Raw genomic sequence first — 19,907 nt, forward strand, 5'->3', positions numbered from 1 at the left:
GTTTTATTAGTCAGGGTCTAAACCTGGGGGCAGCAGCCTTTAAGCTCTTTTGCATGGCCGCCGCCGCCTTCCCAGGGTGTCCGGCGTCTTCACCTGGGGGGCCACCGCCTCCCCGGGGCTTCCGGCGTCTTCACCTGGGAGGCGGCTGCCTTTAAGCTGTTTTGCATGGCCGCCACCTCCCCAGGGCTTCCGGCGTCTTCACCTGGTGGGCGACGGCTGTTAAGCTCTTTTGCATAGCCACCGCCCATCCAGGACTTCCACGGCTCTTCACTGCTCCTCCACCGCGCTGCCTCACACTGACTTATATAAGTCAGCAGGAGGGGGCGGAATGATGACACAGCGAGCCGTGATTGGCTCGCGGAGGTCATCTTGAATTTCAGAAATGATGCTGAGGTACCATTTTTTAAACTGGTACCGCTCTGCTGCCAAACTCTGCAAAATGGTAAGCATGGATATCGGATCCCTGCCTGCCGCTAATACTATCGCGTCCCACCTCCCGCACCTCCGCCGCGTCCTGCCGCCCGCACCTCCACCGCGCCCACACAGTGATGACAGCGGATCCAGTTACGGATCCGCTGGCCAATAACTGTGGCCTCACTGACAGGGCCGTGCTTTCATGGGTTGAAAGCACGTCCCTGTATGAAAGTGGCACTTCTAATGGCGCCGCTTTCCAATGTATTTTCAATGGGGTTTTACTGCCCATGGCTTGGCCTCGCCTGCGCCCGCCCCCCACTCCCACACCTTTCCCATTGAACGGGAGGCACCACGATTGCTGCCTCCCAACCCCATTTACAGAGTAATAATGATTAGATTAATATAAAGGAGATACTTATGACACAGAATATGTGTCATAAGTATCTTCTTTGTATTATTTGAATCATTAATGACAGGGGAGGAACTGCCTCCCCTAACTGCACGTCCCTGGTATATAAATATGTAGAGAGAGCGTGGGGTCAGCCCAGCATCACAAAGAATGCTGGCCATGCCCCCACAGTGACTGAAACGGGGGTGATGTGAGGATCCGCCCCTTTTCACTATGCCTCACCCATTTTCTGATGTGGGTCAGCTTTCGGCACAACAAAGGTCCTGACCCACAGGCTCACCAATTTTGGAAGGTATGTAATTGCAGCAAAGGCTTCCAAATGAGGTACTAATGAATATTGTGCAAAACTAAGAAATGTACTTTCCCACAGTTCACTACGTACAACTGTTTTCAAAATGTAGAATTTTGTTATACAGTTCATTGTATTGTGTTGTATTATGTTCTAAATCAAATTACCATTGTAATAATGTATGTTTTTTTTACATAATACTAAAATATATTAGTGCTGTAAGCTGTTAAACTTTAAAAATGCAAATTTTCCAAAAGGTTTCCACAATTTTGGCCACTAGCATGTATGTGTGTGTGTGTGTGTGTGTGTATGTATGTATATATATATATATATGTATATATATACACATACAGCAGCAGCCGGCACTCCAGTAAAAGAATCAAGATGCTCAGGTGCCAGAAACTGTAATAGATAAATGTCTAACCATGACCGGCACTCAGAGACCGCAATAGAGAAAAAACTTGTATTCCAAACAGTCAACGTTTCGGGGCTCAAAGCCCCGTCGTCAGGACTATTGCACTGCTGTTTTCTTGGCCTGACGACGGGGGGGGGGGGGGGGGGGGGAGTTGGAGGTGATGGGGTAGCAACAAGTGGAGAGGAGAAGATATAGAAGAAGCGACAGGCCAGGAGGAGGAGATCGGTTAACAACAGTTTACAACAATCACCAACTATATGTTAACAAATATATGCACATTTATTTCGTGCCTGACTACTGTAATAGCGACACACATAAAAAACAAAATGGTTGCTGGTTAACGTTAAAGGGGAGGAACAACATCCAAAAAAGGGAAGAAAGTAATTAAACTGAATTATGTTTTCATATATATGTGTGTGTGTGTGTGTGTGTGTGTGTGTGTGTGTGTGTGTGTGTGTGTGTGTGTGTGTGTGTGTATAATACTGTAGTACAGCGGTGGCCAACCTGTGGCTCTTTCTTTATTCAAATGTGGCTCCCGACACTTGAGGTCCACAACAGATCCGGAAACCGCTGCACTCCAGCCAGACACGCAGCAGCACTATGGGGACTGACAACTAAGGGAGCCAGATACTAGAGTTGAGACACCCACTGGCAAACAGAGGACAAATAAGGCAAGAGTTGAGGGACTGTAGTGACACATGAGAGTGGGCTGGAGTGACGCATGGGGGAGCTAACTGGAGTGACACAGGAGGGTGCTTGCAGGAGTGACACATATGGGAGCTGGCTGGAGTGGCAGGAGGGTGCTGGCAGGAGTGACACATGGGGGAGCTGACTTGAGTGACATAGAAGGGTGCTGGCTGGAGTGACACATGGGGGAGCTGAAGTGTATTATGTGAATCTGTCTTTTTCAATATATTTTATGTGGATCGGCTTTTCAATTATTGTATGTGGAAGTAGCTTTTTAAATATATTTTATGTTGTATCTGACTTTAAAATGTATTTTATGTGGATCTATCTTTTTCGATGTCTTTTTTTTGTACAAGGGGCGTGGCCTAGCAGGAACATGGCAACACCCCATTTTTACACATACAACTTTGGTTCGATGTCTGCTCTTAAATGTACCTAACAAGATTTTTTGGGCTCTTTGTCTCTGACTGGTTGGCCACCCCTGCTGTAATAGTTAATCATTTTTTGATTAGGGTTTAATTGCTAATGAGGAAATGATATTGCATGGTATCAGAAATACTGTACACTGTATTGTATGATTACTTTTAAGCCCTCTGTATTAACAGCAGTTACTGTGATGCTCTCTGTATTTTGTGTCTCTCTATCTGCCACCTTTCTTTCTCTCTCCCTCCCAACCCTATCTTGTGACTACCTGGCGTAATATGTAAAAGGGACTCTACCTGCCATAATGTGTAAAAAGGGACTCTACCTGCCATAATGTGTAAAAAGGGACTCTACCTGCCGTAATGTGTAAAAAGGGACTCTGCCTGTCGTAATGTGGAAAAGGGGGCTCTACGTAGAGTAGTGTGTAAAAGGGAGCTCTACCTCGCGTAATGTGTGACTGGGCTCTACCTGTGTAGTGTGTGTAAATGGCGCTACTATGCAGCGTAATATGAATAATGGAGACTACTGAGCAGTGTAATATAAATAATGGAGACTACTGTGTAGTGTAATATGAATTGGTATTATTTCATGGCCACGCCCCTTCCCCATGACTCTTACGGTGCGCACTGGCCCTATTTTAAATGTAGGGAGGAGGCACCAATGGTGGTTCTTGCACACAGCGCAAAAATGTCTAATTACGGCACTGCTTGCTGGCATGTTCACATCTGATGTATCCTTGCCTGGCATGTGGTTAAAGGTGAGACAGTCACCAACACAACTCTTGAATTACCAATAAGGAAGCAGCTGACACAGGTTTAAAGTAAATGAGCTTAGACAGGGGTGAATGAGAAAGCTATGAAACCGAATCTACACATACAAAAATCCATTGCGCTTGCCATTCCTAGGAAGTTTCTCACAGTGTATGGTCGCAATATCTGATGATCAGGCTGTAGGATAATATGTCTCTCTGACAGGCTTTTATTGACCGTATACCCAGCATTAGGATGAGTTGCTAAACTGAAGTTCCAGAGGGATTAATGGGATTAAAATCACTCAAGATGACCTGATCATTTTATATGCAAACTACAATAACTGTATAAACCTAAATGTGATGCCGGCATTACGGAAATAAGATTACAAAAAGAATTCCTCTGCAGCTTTTAAACATTTGTTTGCTCTTCTAACTCCAAGGATTACTTTTCATATTGTTAAACAATTGAGTTAATAATTGTATTTTGTTCCTCTTTTTAATTGTTTTTACAGCAATTGACCTAAAAAATGGAAGTGGAGAAGTTTACCGTGGTAAAGTGCGGGGCCGTGCTGATACCACGTTTACTCTTGCAGACAAAGACTTTATGGAGATTGTTTTGGGAAAACTGAATCCGCAACAGGTAAAGTGCATAATATTTTTCCTTCAGAAAATGAAGAGTATTGCTGCAGTAGCTGCATGCATAATGAGATCCTCTATTGAATTGTTGTATCTATAAACTATTAATTGTCAGAAAAAATGAAAACAAGGTCTTGTCCAGATGGCTCTTTTAATTGGTCATGGACCATGAAACAAGGACTGAAGCTTAATGTTTACAAATCTCGGATTTAAAAACTTGAGCTGCTACTCTCAGTGCTGGGAATTTACTATGGTGGGAGTGTGCTCACCGCCATTTACCATGGGAGTGAGCTCAGTCTTTAGGCCTTATTCAGGCTTGTAGCAAACCAAAACAGCAAGCAACTGGGCAAAACCATGTTGGGGCAGATGTAACGTGCAGATGGGTTTATATTTGGGTGCGGTGTGTTCATAATGACATCTAAATTGCAGTGTAGAAATTAAGCAGCTAGTATTTACCATGCACAGAAACTATTTTTTCCAACCCAAACCTAAATCTCTCTGCACATGTTACATCTGCCCCACCTGCTGTGCAACATGGTTTTGCCCAATTGCTTACTTTTTTGATTTGCTAACAAACCTGAATAAAAATGAAAATTCTTAAAGCATTTTATTTTTTGCTGTGTTTGGTTTGAAATATTTATCTGCTGAGATCACGCTCTAATTTTGGAGGTCAGAGGTCTTTTTGATCAAGTGGTTAATTAAATTGGTATAGTATACAACCTAACTGTTCACGGTTCACACCCAGCCAGGCAGCCAAGTTTTGATGCACTGTGTGTTCTGACAGCTTTCTATCATAGCCAGTATTAACTTTTTTGGCAATTTTGCTTTAGTAGCTCTTCTGTGGGATAGGATCAGACAGACTAGCCTTTTTCACCTCAGACACATCAATGAGCCTTAAGCGCCCATGACTGTCACCGGTTCTCCAGTTGTCCTTTTTTGGACCACTTTTGATAGGTACTAACCACTGCATATGGTCCCTCTCTTGCTGCCAAAATATCTCTGACTCACCAAAGCATGGACTCCACAAGACTTTTGAAGGTGTCCTGTGGTTTTTGGCACCAAGACGTTTGCAGCAAATTAAGTTGCAAGGTGGGTGCTCTGGACTTGTTTTTCCAGCACATCTCACTTGCTCAATCGGATTGAGATCTGGGAAATTTGAAGGCTAAGCTAACAACTTGGACTCTTTGTCCTATTCCTCAAACAATTCCTGAACAATATTTGCAATGTGGCAGAGTGCATTATCCTGCTGAAAGACACCACTGCTATCAGGGAATACCATTGGCATGAAGGGGTGTACTCGTTCTGTAACAATGTTTAGGTAGGTCGTACTTCCACATGAATGCCAGGTCCCAAGCTTTACCAGCAAAAGATTGCCCAGAGCATCACTCTGCCTCCACTGGGTTGCTTTCCTCCCATAGTGCTACTGGTGCTATATCTTCCCCAGGTAAACAACACACATAGACACGGCCATCTACATGATGTAAAAGAAAACATAATTCTTAAAACTAGGCAAACGTCTTTGATTGCTCCATCGTCCAGTTCTAAAAGTCACATGCTTTTGGCAGTTTATAGGGTCCAGCATGGGCACTCTGACTGACTGGTCTGCAGCTAAGCAGTCCCATATGCAGCAAGTTGATAGACAGCTTTCTATCATAGCCAGCATGAACTTTCTCAGCAATTTTGCTGTAGTAGCTCTCCTGTGGGATAGGAACATACAGATTAGCCTTCTCTCCCCAGGCACATCAGCGAGTCTTGGGCGCCCATGACCTTAGTGCCGGTTCACCGGCTGTCCTTCCTTGACCCAATTTTGGCAGGTACTTACCACTGCATTCCACACCAAAAATATATTAGTGTCTCAATGTCTCAGGTGTATTGTTCTGCATACTGTTATATGGTCTTCATTTGTAAGTTTGTGTTTGCTTCTAGAAAACAACACCATATACTGCTAGATGCCAGCAGCCCAAATAATCTCAACCAAGTATAGTATTCACCACTGCGTAAATTTGCAATCTGGTAACAGATCTATAGCAATTAAAATGTACAAGACATAAAAGTAAAATATAATAGAATCAGGGCATAAAGATATAAAATGCAGGAGCATTATCTCTTTTACCACTGAGTCAGCAGGGAAGCTAAGCCCTTTAAGGCGTAGGTATCATTGCAGACTGCAATACTCAGCATTCTTGTAAGCATCATGGAAAAAGAACAGAATACTGGAGCAGTACAGATAGCACTCAGATGCCCATTCTCCACAGTTGCATTGTGTGCCTTTATCAGCAGCACATCATGTTTTCTGCAAGGCATTTAGCACTCTCTTCCTTTTCTATTGCCAGATCTTACTGCAAAATTAAGTATGCCTTTATGTCTACTGGGAAGAAAAGATGGTGATTTCAATGTGTTGCTGATTATAATTCATCTGAAGTTGTTCGTCTTTGATGCTATGCACAGTGTTTTATAAAAACTCATCTCAACTCTTTTGGGACAGGTTGTGCTTTCAAAGTGGCATTCTTACAGAAAGGAGTGCTGCGGAAAAAGAGAGATAACAACAGTATGTGCGTTTGATGTTTCCTTTCTCATTTTTATTCTAGGCATTTTTTGCTGGCAAGCTGAAAGTGAAAGGCAACATCATGCTGAGCCAAAAACTGGAAGTCATATTGAAAGACTATGCCAAGCTGTGAGAATGCAACCACAGGATCAGGCGATGCCGTCCCCATACATTGAGTTTGTGCTATAAACAGGAGCTGGAGTAACAATAATAATGCTGTAATAATAAAAAATAATTCCTCTAACAATTGTCTAATAATTTGAGGAGAGGGTGATACAGGAAAAGGCAGGACTCTTATGCTAGAGTTAATGCCATACATTCTGAACTCTTTAGTCATTGTTCCTACTTTTACATCTTTATATAGAGGCACGCAATAGTACTGGGGACATTTATGACATTTGGTGTATAACATGTGATGCATTTATGAAATTTGTAGCATAGTCAGACTAAGGGGTAGATTTCCTAAAGCTTCTAAAACCAGTGGAGGTGTTGCCCATAGCAACCAGTTTCGATCTGTCAATTTTTAGAATGCAATAGAGAAATTATAGCTGAAATATGATTGGTTGCTATAGGCAACAATTCCAAAAAATGTTTTAGAATATTTAGTAACGGTTCCCTTAAGAGTCAATCAATGCAGTTAAGAAAATGAAAGTAACAACAGATTTGCATTGCTTTATATGTTCCGTTAATCTACGTATTCTGCATTAGCTATAAATATCTCTATTACTCTTCTTTTCATCTTAGCGTATGATTCAGTCATAGGGGTCTATAAACGGAGCAGTGCAAAGAGTGAAGTGTGCCAGTGGAGAAGTTGCCCATGGCAACTAATCAATTTTGAGGTAACAACTATCAAGTGCATCCTATTACATTGTACATAGCAACTAATTGGTTGGCATGGGCAACTTCCCCTCTCTTTTCACTGCTCCATGAATAAACACCATCGTTAAAAATGGAAAATTTTAATATGTTAATATTGAAAGCAGTAGGTTTCATTGCATGGGATCATGACATGTTTTCTACCAGTCAATGGATTGAGTAAAGGCAAAGATAAAACAAAATATTTTTTATTGTTTTATTTCTTTTCATAGACTGTCTGACTATATTAATGATACCTGTCGCTACCTTAATAAAGTACTGATCTATACAGTACTTGTATGTAATTACCTGTTCTAATAAAAAAAACAATTGATTTAAGCCTGTGCCTGAAATGTGTATTTAATGGTCACATGGCCCTCACTAGGAAAAAATAAATATATTTTCATGCTCCAGTAAATCGGTTTATTAGATAATGTCATGGTTTTGTTTTTTTATTTTCATTTTGCTGTTCAGACTACATCACAAATATGTTCCACTGTGGCATGCAAGCTGTTCACACGCGCACAATTGCTCTAATGTTTCAATTATTGCTTTGCTTTGTGCCATGTATAAAGCCGAAACAGATCTATAATTGCCCTTAAATCATTTGCATGCCTTATTTAATATGGATTTGGAATAATGTATTGGGATTTGTCTTGTCATTCAAGGTTACAGAAATGCATTAAATCCTCTCCAATGCCCAGGATTGGAAGTGAGGATGAAATCACAGATGCAGATGTTAGAATGACGTCCGTGTGGATTATTAACATTCCAGATTGCATTTATAAATCTGTTTTTACTCAGGGAATTGCAGACTATCTTCAGATAAAACAATACCTAGGTTTTGTGACAACATGGAATTGTTAATCTTTTTAAGACCTATAGAACGATATTTAAATTCAGAGCCATCTATTCTAATAGTGCCATTTTATGTTCTTAACAGAAGTTAGTGGCTAGACTATATATATATATATATATATATATGAGTGAGATCGGAAGCACAGGCGACACTCAGGGTCTTATGCATGAAAAGCAAATACAGTATTTCCTGCATAGGACTCAGGGTGCCGCCTATGCTTCTGATCTCTACTACCTATTTCGATGAGGGCACCAGAGCAGGGTGTTGTCATTTCATTTTGGAGTGCCAAAATAATATAATTGTTTATGCATGTGAGCAAATCTAAATTATTTATAGTAGTACAAAGTACCATTTATTATTTTGCATCAACAGTGTCATTTTATTTCTCTTTTAATACCAGCAACACTACAGAAACACTACATAAATAATTTTTAGCCTATAACAAGTAACGCATGCTATATATAAACATACTAAAATACTACCTATGGTAGTCATTATTTAATTTATTATTTAATCTTATTTTATTAAGTAAAATAATTAAATCCTATACCTATGAAACAATATGCACTATTATCAGTCACCTGGAATGTAACTGACTTTGCATACATTGTTCCTACATCCATGGCTAATATTGTATATTCAGCATGTTTTATATGTGTCTTTAAGCCAAAATTAGTCATAGGCAATAGGTCAGTCAGTCTGATAACTATAATGATCATATAATGCTAAACTAGAAAACATGTACTGTACTTGCCTGGAAGACTGTTCAACTGTACTGTTTGAATATGCCAGTTTCAGCTCTTGAAAGCCCTGTTTGTATATACTGTAGGTCTTTTTAGTCTGTTGCTTTTAACTGTATAATGTCAATATATATATATATATATATATATATATATAAGATGCAGAAAGAGTGGCACTCACAAGGACTTCTATTTCATTAAATGAATGGGCGCCACACGCCTCCGCTGGTTAACGTTTCAGTTTTATTTTTAAAACGTTAACCAGCGGAGGCGTGTGGCGCCCATTCATTTAATGAAATAGAAGTCCTTGTGAGTGCCACTCTTTCTGCATCTTACATAGCCCTGCTGTATAGCATCGCACTGGAGGCACCGAGGCACTTTTACATACCAGAGACGGAGTGCCAGCAATACAACTCTGTGTATGTGTATATATATATATATATATATATATATATATATGTGTGTGTGTATCTGACCTACCAAAATACTATGCCAGTGTTTGCTAAAAAAAAGTAGCTGGCAGACGTTTGGATGAAAGCAACAATGCGTTTTATATTAATTGCTAGTTCTTAATATTTTACCTGAGGCAAGGAATTATGTTCATTACTTAGATAAATTAGTTTGAAGCTCAATATATCCAGAGATGTTTATTGTATGGTGGTCACTAAGTTGTTCTCTCTATTGTAGAGTGGTCTCTAGAAACTCTCTGTGCTGAATATTCATCTCTGGATTGTTCTATGTACTGTATATCGTCTGAAACATTCCCTGTACTGTATGAAGGCCTATGGGATTCTTTCTGTATTTTATAATGTTTCCTTAGCCTAACGTTTTTGTGAATCAGATTGTAAAGATGGTTGCGTGGAGCAACAAGTGCATAGCCAAGGTAACTAAAACCCTAACTCAGGCTTTTTGTCCCGAGTGTAATACTGCTACAGCCAATTTAAGTGTCACCACCAGTGGTACCAGGTTATAGGAAACATGGTGTAGTAGGGGCTCGCATGCTGCTGTTAAGGTCCACATGGGCCTGGAGCTGAAATTTTTGAAGGGCCTATTGTCTGCCACAGAGGGTGTGACCAAGAATGTAGGGGAATGAGCTGTGCTATGGGGGTGTGGTTTGTACATGTACAGAGGTGTAACTAGCACCATGTCAGGCTTAGGTATCACCTACCTTCAACCACCTCAACCTCCCCCAACTCTTTCGCATTCAGTATATATGCCCCTGCCCTCACACCCACATTTTGGTAGTAGTTACCTATGGTGGTGGGGCGCATATTACACTACCATTGTGCAGGCACATGTGGAAGTATTGCTGCCTGTAATACACTACCTCACCCACCAACCACCAAAATATCTCTTGCCCCTCAATCTATGCTGTGTTTACAGAACATCATACACATTACTACTCACAGATACAATCTCTCAAATACTGAAATAGTCCTCACCCACCATCACTCCCAGATTCCATACCACAGCCACTCAATGCCACTCCCTGAACCACACAAATAACCCCCTATCGCATTATGCCCTGGCCATATAATAGACACACAAATACCCCCCAATCGCATCATGTCCTGGCCATATAATAGACACACAAATACCCCCCAATCGCATCATGCCCTGGCCATATAACAGCCACACAAATACCCCTCACTCGCATCATGCCCTGAATTGTTTTACTACTTAATGGGACCCATTGCTATTCATACCTGCTTGCTGTTTACGCAGAAGCTTTTTTTTAGTCTAAGCTGTTGCTGTATTCAAAGACTGTCCTGGGGCACAGGGGTAGTCTGTTTTAGAGGCGGTTGACAAAAGGCAAAAAAAAAAAAATCACAGATACAATATATAAATACACAAACAATGACATACATTATGATTGCAATCGTAATGTTAGTACAGGTTGATTATCCCATATCCAAATATTCCGAAATACGGAATTTTTTGAGTGAGAGTGAGATAGTGAAACCTTTGTTTTCTGATGGCTCAATGTACACAAACTTTGTTTAATACACAAAGTTATTAAAAATATTGTATTAAATGACCTTCAGGCTGTGTGTATAAGGTGTATATGAAACATAAATGCATTCTGTGCTTAGACTTGGGTCAAATTGCCATGATAGCTCATTATGGTATGCAATTATTCCAAAATACGGAAAAATCCGATATCCAAAATACTGGTCCCAAGCATTTTGGATAAGGGATACTCAACCTGTATAAGGGCTATCTACCAAAATTTATTAACCTCAAAACATCTCATAGAGGAGGTAAAGTGGTACTCAAACTTTTTTGAATCACAGCACCCTAGAGTATCAGAAATGTTTTTACGGCACCCCTAGGCCATAAGTTTCTTATTGAGAAATTTAAAAAGAAATATTAAATTCAGTAAATTGTGTTTATATGTCAACCTTAGATTCAGTTATGTGGTGTTGGACAAGATTTGCTTCTGTTTGCCCACATATTTTATGATTGGCAGCCACCAGCACTGGTTTTGAATATTACATTGACCATAAATAATTTGAATTGGTCCTGGACCACCAATCCAAGTGTCCTTCTGCACCCCAGGGTGCCACGGCACACCGTTTCAGAACTACTGGTTTAAGTAATTATAATTATAGTAGTTATTGTCATTTATTCAGACTATAGCCCTAATTTGCCTTCTCTGTAAGGGATGCGGTCAAGATCCCGCCGGACGGAATCCCGGCGGTCTAAATACCGACGCCAGAATCCCGACCGGCACAATCCCGACATATTCTCCCTCCGTGGGTGTCCACGACACCCATAGAGGGAGAATAAGTGTGACCGTGGCGAGCGAAGCGAGCCTGCAAGGGGCTGCGTTCCGCTCGCCACCCCTGTTGGGATTGTGTGGTCGGGATTCCGGCGTCTGTATTTCGACCGCCGGGATCCCGTCCAGTACTGATTTAGTACTGATCCCCTCTGTAAGATGTTTCAAGGTTTATACAGTTGGATAGATAGTCTTAATACTAATATTACTATAACAGTCATACTATAAATTCTATTAAGAACATTCTCTCAGCCTTACATTTTATTCTTTGTTTTGTCATCTGTCCTTTCATATATCTGATTGTGACCCTCTACCTTATGTCGATATTTTCTGTGTTGTTCTCGCCCCCAGTACCATTATGTATGCAAAAAGCTTCCCTCTCCTGGGTATATGTTCTATATTATGCTGTTCTTTAACTCTGTATCCTTTAGTGTATTCTCTTACCACCTCCTCATCTGTGTTCATTATTATGTCAGATCCTCCTCTGTATTCATTATTGTATTCTCCTCCAGCCCCCGTCTCCTCCTCCTCTGTGTCCATTATGTTCCCTCCCCCATCCTTCACCTCATGTGTCCATTATTATGTTCCCTGGTCCTCTGTATTCTAATTTTTACTTTCTCCCCCAGCCCCCCTTTTGCTGCTTCTGCGTGTTAATATTTATGTTCACTCCCCTTTCCTCCACATTTGTGTCCATTATTATGTCCACCCCACCGCGCCTCTATTCATTATTGTTTTCTTCCTACCAGCCCCCCTACTCCTCCTACACCTCTTTGTCCATTATTATGTCCCCCCTCCCCCTATTTGTATTATGTTCTCGCCCAACTCTTCTCGTATCCATCATGGTGTTCTCTTGCAACCTCCTCATCTTTGTCCATTACCCTGTCCCCTTCTCCTCCTCTGTGACCATTACACCATTACTGTGTGTCCCCTGTCGAAGTCGAAAAATATTGCAGTACACACATCACGTACAAACTACACATAGATGGCCTCCGTGCGCGTACTTGTTCTGCCGTGCGTGCACATATTCGCAATTTGCGTATGGTCGCTCCTGCGGTCCTGCGCGGTAGCACGTGGTATGGGTAATTACGGTAGAGTTTGTGATCACATGAAAAAGCCATAAAAACACATTACATATTTAATCCAAATAGTGCACAATGTACACATAGTCTCCCTGCACCACACCAGCAAGTTACACTAGTTTAAATGGTATCAGAAAAAAGGGATTCACCTTTACAGGATAGGAGGGGACAGAACTAGGTTATAAGGTGGTGTTTGGTATCCAGCTGTATGGTATATTAAGGGCAATATTCCGGTGTTGGTTTGCAGCAGATCGCACGTTCCTGCGAATAGTTATGTGCAGGAGCAGAATATAAATATTAACTGTATTTACTGTACATTTGGTATGCGGCGGGAACCCAGAGTAGACCACCTGCAAGTGCACCTGGAACAGACATCGCCCACCTATTCAAATCGACCTATGACCTCTCCTGTACTGTAAATGACCATCCCTGTGTCCAATGGACATAGAGATTACAGGTTCCATTATGTTAGGTTTTGGACTATTGTATAAAAAGCCAGCTGCATGCCCGGTCATACACAGACTCTGAAGGTCATCTACCCTGATGACTGAGGACTGGGCCGGGAAGCGCAGGCTAAACTAAAACGTATGTACCATTGACTGTAGCCATTTTTCTATTGTATTGTTATTGTAACACTCTTTCAGTAGTTATATGTTGGTGTGTCGGAACCCGGCATTTTAAATACAATCTGGTGTCGTGTCTCCTTTCCCTGCTAGGGTTCTAAGTGTATTTCAGTCACACGTGTAGCTGCTAAGTGCTCACGGAGTATCTTTGGGTGTGTACGCACTGCGTGCACTTTGTACGGCCAGCACGGCGTTTGTACGCAAAGTACATACACGGTACGGGGCTTTGTATGCTAATGGTGTAAAAAGTACGTAGGCTAAGGATTGATTACAGAGGCCGCAGCGGCTACATTTAAAGTGTATTGAATGTATTTTTAAAGTGTTGCTTTTAGTCTTGTATGTAAATCAACGTTTACAATTGGGGACTCAATCCAGTTTTCACATGCTCACAGCCTAGCAGGTCATAGCAGACTTAATCTATCAGCAAAGGGTGGAAAGTTATCTTATGTAACCTTTTCCTGGTTAGTGGATGTTCTAAAAACCCTATTTGTGTGCAGTTAGATTGCATCTGCTCTGTCTGGTCTGCAGAGGTGCTAATAGAACCCGTAAACAGGAAAAAAGCTATTTAAAAATCTGTGAATTTTTTTTGGCGCCAAAAGCGTACACAAAGGGCACCGATACTTTGCATACCCTCTCACATTGTTGCTGCAAGATTTAGATTGCTAGATTTGTTTAGATCTGTGTGAAATCGGATACGTTTGTTGCTATATAGTTACATTTGAAATAAAAGTATTTAAGGAAGTAAATATAAAGCACAACACGCAGGTCTGGCCCAGTCGTAAAGGGTTACACAGAGCAAGCGGGTATTGTGTTTGTGAGTGGTTATAGTTAGCATTGCTCACATTTATAGAGGTTGTGGGATTTGTTTTATTGTGGACGCACGGTTTTGTACACGGTGCTCGGACAACGTACAGGACCGTGCATGCAGCGTAAAAGACCCGCACGGTCACGTGTTTACGCAAAGTGCGTTAGAGTGCCGACGCTAAGTACAAATTACATGATAGTTTTGTTCAATTAAAAGGTGGGATAGTAGTCATGCTACAATAGCACATAACTATCCGGTTTCAAAAGCAGATTAGTAGAAGACTTGTTTAAACTGTATTGCCTCTGGGGGTAAATCTGCCGATCAGAACAAGTGGACATTTTCTGAACAGAAAAACAAAGTGTATTTGAGTGAGTGAAAGTAGGAGGAGTGAACGTATTGAACCCCGGGAATTCGGGACCAGACATGTCTCATCTGCTCGGTTTACAAAGTGGGAATTATCACTGATGGCCCCGGTAAACATCACCATTAAGAGATGCAGCTCACTAAATCCTGCAACCTACTTGCCAAGTGTGCCTGGACAGGCACAAAGGGTAGAGTATGAGAATGATGGTGAAGGAGGATTTAGTGCACATACTGATACGCATGATTGTATGGAATACCTGAATCAGACTTTCACTGCGAGACCTGACATCAGTGACAACCCACTGGAAGGAGTAGACTTTTACCTTCTACACTGACGGTAGTTGCCACAGACAGACGGAATCGGAAGACTTGTGCACTGAATATGCAGTTGTAGATGACGAAGGTATCATAGAAGCTGAACCCCTTGGCCCACCGCACTCAGCACAAGTTGCTGAGTTGGTCGCCCTAACCAGAGCGTGTGAATTGGCCAAGGTTAAGTCCGCTAATATATACACAGACTTTAGGTACGCCTTTGTAGTGGTGCATGATTTTTGGGCACTATGGCGCCTCAGAAATTTCATGACGGCAGCTGGCACACCTGTAGCACATGCGTCCCACATCAAAAGGCTTTTGACAGCAATACAAGAACCAGACAGAGTGGCTGTTATCAAGTGCAAATCACACTTACAACCAAGACCCAATTTCACTTGGTAAAAGCCAGGCAGACGAAGCTGCTAAAACAGCAGCAAACACCCCCATACAAACGAACATCACTGATGACATTTAACACGGTCAACACACAACAGTTAATTGAAATGCAAAATTTGTGTTCCCTACAGGAAAAGGCAATCTGTAGGTCAAAGGGGTATGGCCAGGAATCCTCAGGACTTTGGACAGGTGGACACGGTAAGCCGGTGGCCCCCAGAGCATATCTTCCAAGTCTACCTGAGGCGGCACACGGTCTGACTCATCTGGGCAAAGAGGGTATGTGCAAGCTGGTAAGAGCCTACTGGTGTGCGCCAGGATTCTCTTCTCATGCAGATAAGAGAGCAATGACATGTTTTACTTGCTTGAGGAAGAATATTGGTAAGACAATACCAACAGAGCCATCCCATATCCCTCCGACAGACGGACCTTTTCAGGTAATACAAATCGACTTCATACAGTTACCACCCTGTAGGAATTTGAAATATGTGTTAGTATGTATTGATGTATTTTCCAACTGGGTAGAAGCGTTCCCTGCTGCCACAAATACTGCTACGTTCACTGCAAAGAAAATTGTGCAGGAATTTGTGTGTAGATATGGTATCCCTAGAATAATTGAAAGTGATAGGGGTACCCATTTTATAGGTGAAGTCTTTCAGGTCATGTGCAAACTGATTGGAATTAATAGCAAGCTGCATACTCCGTACCGGCCACAGGCGAGTGCAAAGGTAGAGAGAGTGAACAGCACTATTAAGAACAAGCTGAGCAAAGTGATGGCTGAAACTGGATTGTTGTGGCCAGAAGCTTTACCACTAGTGTTGTACAGCATCAGAACCACTCTCAGGTCTCCACTTAACTTATCACCCTTTGAAATTCTTTTTGGTCGACAACCTCATGTTATGATAGACCCCCAGGATGATTTGAAATGCAATAATGAAGTGACTGTGAAATATTTGGTTGGGATGAGCCAGCAGCTGAGAAATCAACAAAGAAATCTAAAGCTTGATGATTCCTGACCTACCGAACAGTAATTGTCATGACATTGAGCCTGGGGATTATGTGATGATTCGAAATTTCTTACGCTCAGGTTGCCTTATAGACAGGTGGGAAGGACCATACCAAGTCTTGTTAACCAGCATGATAGCATTGAAGGTCGCCGAAAGAGAGACTTGGGTCCACTCATCCCACTGCAAGAAGGTCGCTGACCCGGAGAGAACTCGTGACAAAGAGCAGGGTGTAGAGGACCTCGTATCACTAGAGTGTTTCGGGAAAGTTGAGAGGCAGGACTGTTGAAAGGCACCTGAGCACTGAGAGCAACAAGGTTGTCGCACCATTTTCTTTTTTCACCCCCCCTGCATTTTCCTTTCTTTTTCTCCTTCTTATTTTCCTTCTTTCCCCTAACGAAATGGATCTATCACAAGAGACTGCGTTTCGGGTTCTACTAATAATTCTGTTTTTGATCAGGACAATTTGTTTTGGTGAAGGTCCCAGAGAGGTCGAGCAGAGATCTGGAATGGGTTCTGATGGCGAGTACGAATTTGTAGGATTTCAGGAGCAGCATATCACTCGAGTAAAGGCTGGTATCAGTAAGCGCTCTGGTAGTCATGGAGCTCGGAGGCACTGTGAAGGGTTTTTGTCTGATGAATATTGTATTTGCTGGAATTGTGAGAATATAGTAGAGGATGGGTGCATCCAGAGATGTCAGTCCAACCTTAATATCGACATGGACCACCATCCGTTGAGTGATTACCACTCACTAGTGGGTAAGGTCTTAAACCAGACCGAATGCTGGGTGTGCTCACAGGTACCTCAAGGTCAGAGTAAGTCAGGATTAGTACCATACCCTTTAGCAATAGATGAGGTACTCGAATTAAGGGGTGGGAGACCGGTGGACAAGAAATTCAATATCTCCAGGCCCCCTAGCTTGAATCTCCACCAGTATCATGTAGACAGGTCCTTATTGTCTTTTAATATTTCCAATTACCGAAAACCAGGAAATTGGTAAGTGACATGGAATAACCAGACAATGACCTTTTCACACAGAGCTGATAGGATACCCATAGACTCTGAACTTGTACGCCAGACAGCCAACAGTTGGAGGTATTTTCCGGTATACCCGTGGAAGCAAGACCATGTGGGTTGGAAAAGTATCGTCAGGGTATTGTGCCCATATCACCCAGCCCGATACTTGTACTGAGCAAATGGGAGAACTGGGGATTGGTTTCTTTACTTGGAAAATTTGCAATATGGTTATGTTACATTTTGTCCCTTATGTTCTCCCAGATGATGACTATTTTATATGTGGGAGGAAAGCGTACAAGTGGCTTGCCCCGAGCTCTGAGGGATTGTGTTATATTGGGAGAGTACTACCGGAGGTCATGACCATAACCCACGATAAAATGAAAGACGTTCACCGCAGTGCTCAGACTCCTTATACTCACACTCGCTATGAACACATCATCAAGAGACACCTCATAGATAGGGCAGAGCATGCAGCCTCTGATTTGATCCACGAATCCTCCGGGATTCAGTTCCTTCTCTCATTAGACATTACCCGTACTGCCAGAGGAACTGTAAATTATAAGTATATCCATGCACTAGCGAACTTGATAGATAATGTCACTGAGATGTATGATGACACCTTCAGGTATACGGGAAGGGAGTTACAAGCCTACAAGAAGGAACTGATCCAGCACAGGATGGTCCTTAATTATGTTACAGCCGTGACAGATGGGTACTGTGTTACTCTGGCAACTCAATATGGTGTGAAATGCTGTACGTATATTACGAACGGCACTGACGACCCCACGGAGATTATGATCAGAAGATGGATGAGATTTTGCAGTTGAAGTGGGAGTTCAGGAGGAAGCACAACCTTACCTTAGCGACTGTGGGTAATGAACTCACCGGCTGGGTCTCATGGTTGAACCCACGCAAATGGTTTTCAGGTTTAGGAGAGTGGGCTCAAAATGTCATTATGAGTGTGGGGAAGTTTCTCCTTTGTATCCTGGGAGTCATCATAATTATTGGTTTGATATTTAGGTGCGTTCAAATTCTAACAAGCGCAGCACCAATTTCATGAGTCTAAGGAGTGGGGGCGCTGTTACAGCAGCAGATTTAATTTATGATCCATCCATAGAGACAGTGTTATGATAAGGATTGCAAATTAATTTCATGGCCTGTTTCTTTCACCCATTTTTCTTTGTCTCCCCCTCTGCCCAGATACATCCAACCGGAAAAGACGTCAGCCCTACCCAAAAGTGTTTATGTGAATGTATTTTTTTATATGTGTGAGGAAAACTACCAAGGTAGGATGGCGCTGACAATAGTTGTGGATCCTCAAGCTGCTGAATAGAGGGCTAGTTAGACCCTTATTGGAAACAGAAAAGAACAAAAACAATTCAGCGCTAATAACTGTTTAGATATGTAAAATAAGAAATTTATTTAGAACATAGAAATTTCGTGCACATTAGCATATGATTACTGTTGCAACAGATAAAAATTAATAAAAAATACCAAGATTTTAAAAAAATAGGGCAAAAATCAACACTGCTGAATTTAGTAAATATCTTGAAATGCTGGGTATATTGCAAGAAGTCTTATCCTAGGGAAATTTTGTACGGTGTTACCAGTTCACTGTATTGAGTCCTCCAATAGGTAGCACTCCTTGGAAATGGAGATCCTTTTACTGGTTTGCTTGTCCCGTACTGGTGCTGGTGAAGGAGATGAACCGTAGCAGGGTCCAGATGTTATTACCTTCCCAGAAATTGTCCCAAAGGGGTCACCGTTCCCAATAGGTGGATTGCAGGCAGATCTCGCAGTTTGAAAGTCCCAGTCTAGCACCAACGCGTTTCGCTGCTAGCGCAGCTTTGTCAAGGTGTAAATGCAGTGTACAGCATCCCTTAAGTAGCAGTGTTGATCATAATGCCCCACAGGTGTGCAATAACCAATCAATTGATAAAATCATCAAATTCAAATACAAACCTAGTTATAATATTGTGTCAGATGCCAGAAAACAGTCCTATTAAACGTTAGCAAAAAACGAAGTGTAGAAAGTGCTTAAAAAACATTGTTTTATTCTACTCATTATGGTCACATGATCGCTATTCCCGGAAGTAGGAAGAGACTTGATAATACATTGGGCGTGAGTGTCAAACCTTTCAATCTGAGGCAAGAGAGAGTGGTTCGAATGGCCAATCGGGACTAGTTTCGTGATCAATGTCCGGTCGCGTGACCTCGTATACCAACTCGTTGCTAAGCAACATTGGAGATCTTTATTATAAATCTTTATTTAAAACCCCCGAACATTTTTGTAAATAGGGAACAGGAAGAGCATTTAAACTTATCCCTATTTTGGTCACATGACCCACTGTGGTCATGTGATGGTGCTACGTCTGGTAGCTAAGCAACGCTACAAGCCGTTGTCAGGGATATTGCTTAATACCACCCTGGATCTCTTTGGCTATGTATGTGTGGTGTCGCTGCCGGAGAGGTAGCACCATCCGGCGCACCACACGGCCGCACTGGCGG

The 19,907-nt window shown here is 42.0% G+C and overlaps 1 protein-coding gene across 1 annotated transcript in view; it reads left to right on the plus strand.

The window, feature by feature from the left end:
- The window catches only part of HSD17B4 (hydroxysteroid 17-beta dehydrogenase 4), a 566,121-nt gene extending 558,358 nt beyond the window's left edge, over nt 1-7,763 (plus strand). Inside the window, exons 23-24 of the mRNA XM_063964187.1 lie at nt 3,901-4,028; nt 6,613-7,763. Of these exons, the coding sequence (XP_063820257.1) occupies nt 3,901-4,028; nt 6,613-6,702 (218 nt within the window). The 3' untranslated portion in view covers nt 6,703-7,763. The remainder of the gene's footprint in view (nt 1-3,900; nt 4,029-6,612) is intronic.
- The last annotated feature ends 12,144 nt before the right edge of the window (nt 7,764-19,907 follow it).

Source organism: Pseudophryne corroboree, chromosome 1 (genome assembly GCF_028390025.1).
Source record: "Pseudophryne corroboree isolate aPseCor3 chromosome 1, aPseCor3.hap2, whole genome shotgun sequence".
NCBI classification, from domain to species: domain Eukaryota; kingdom Metazoa; phylum Chordata; class Amphibia; order Anura; family Myobatrachidae; genus Pseudophryne; species Pseudophryne corroboree.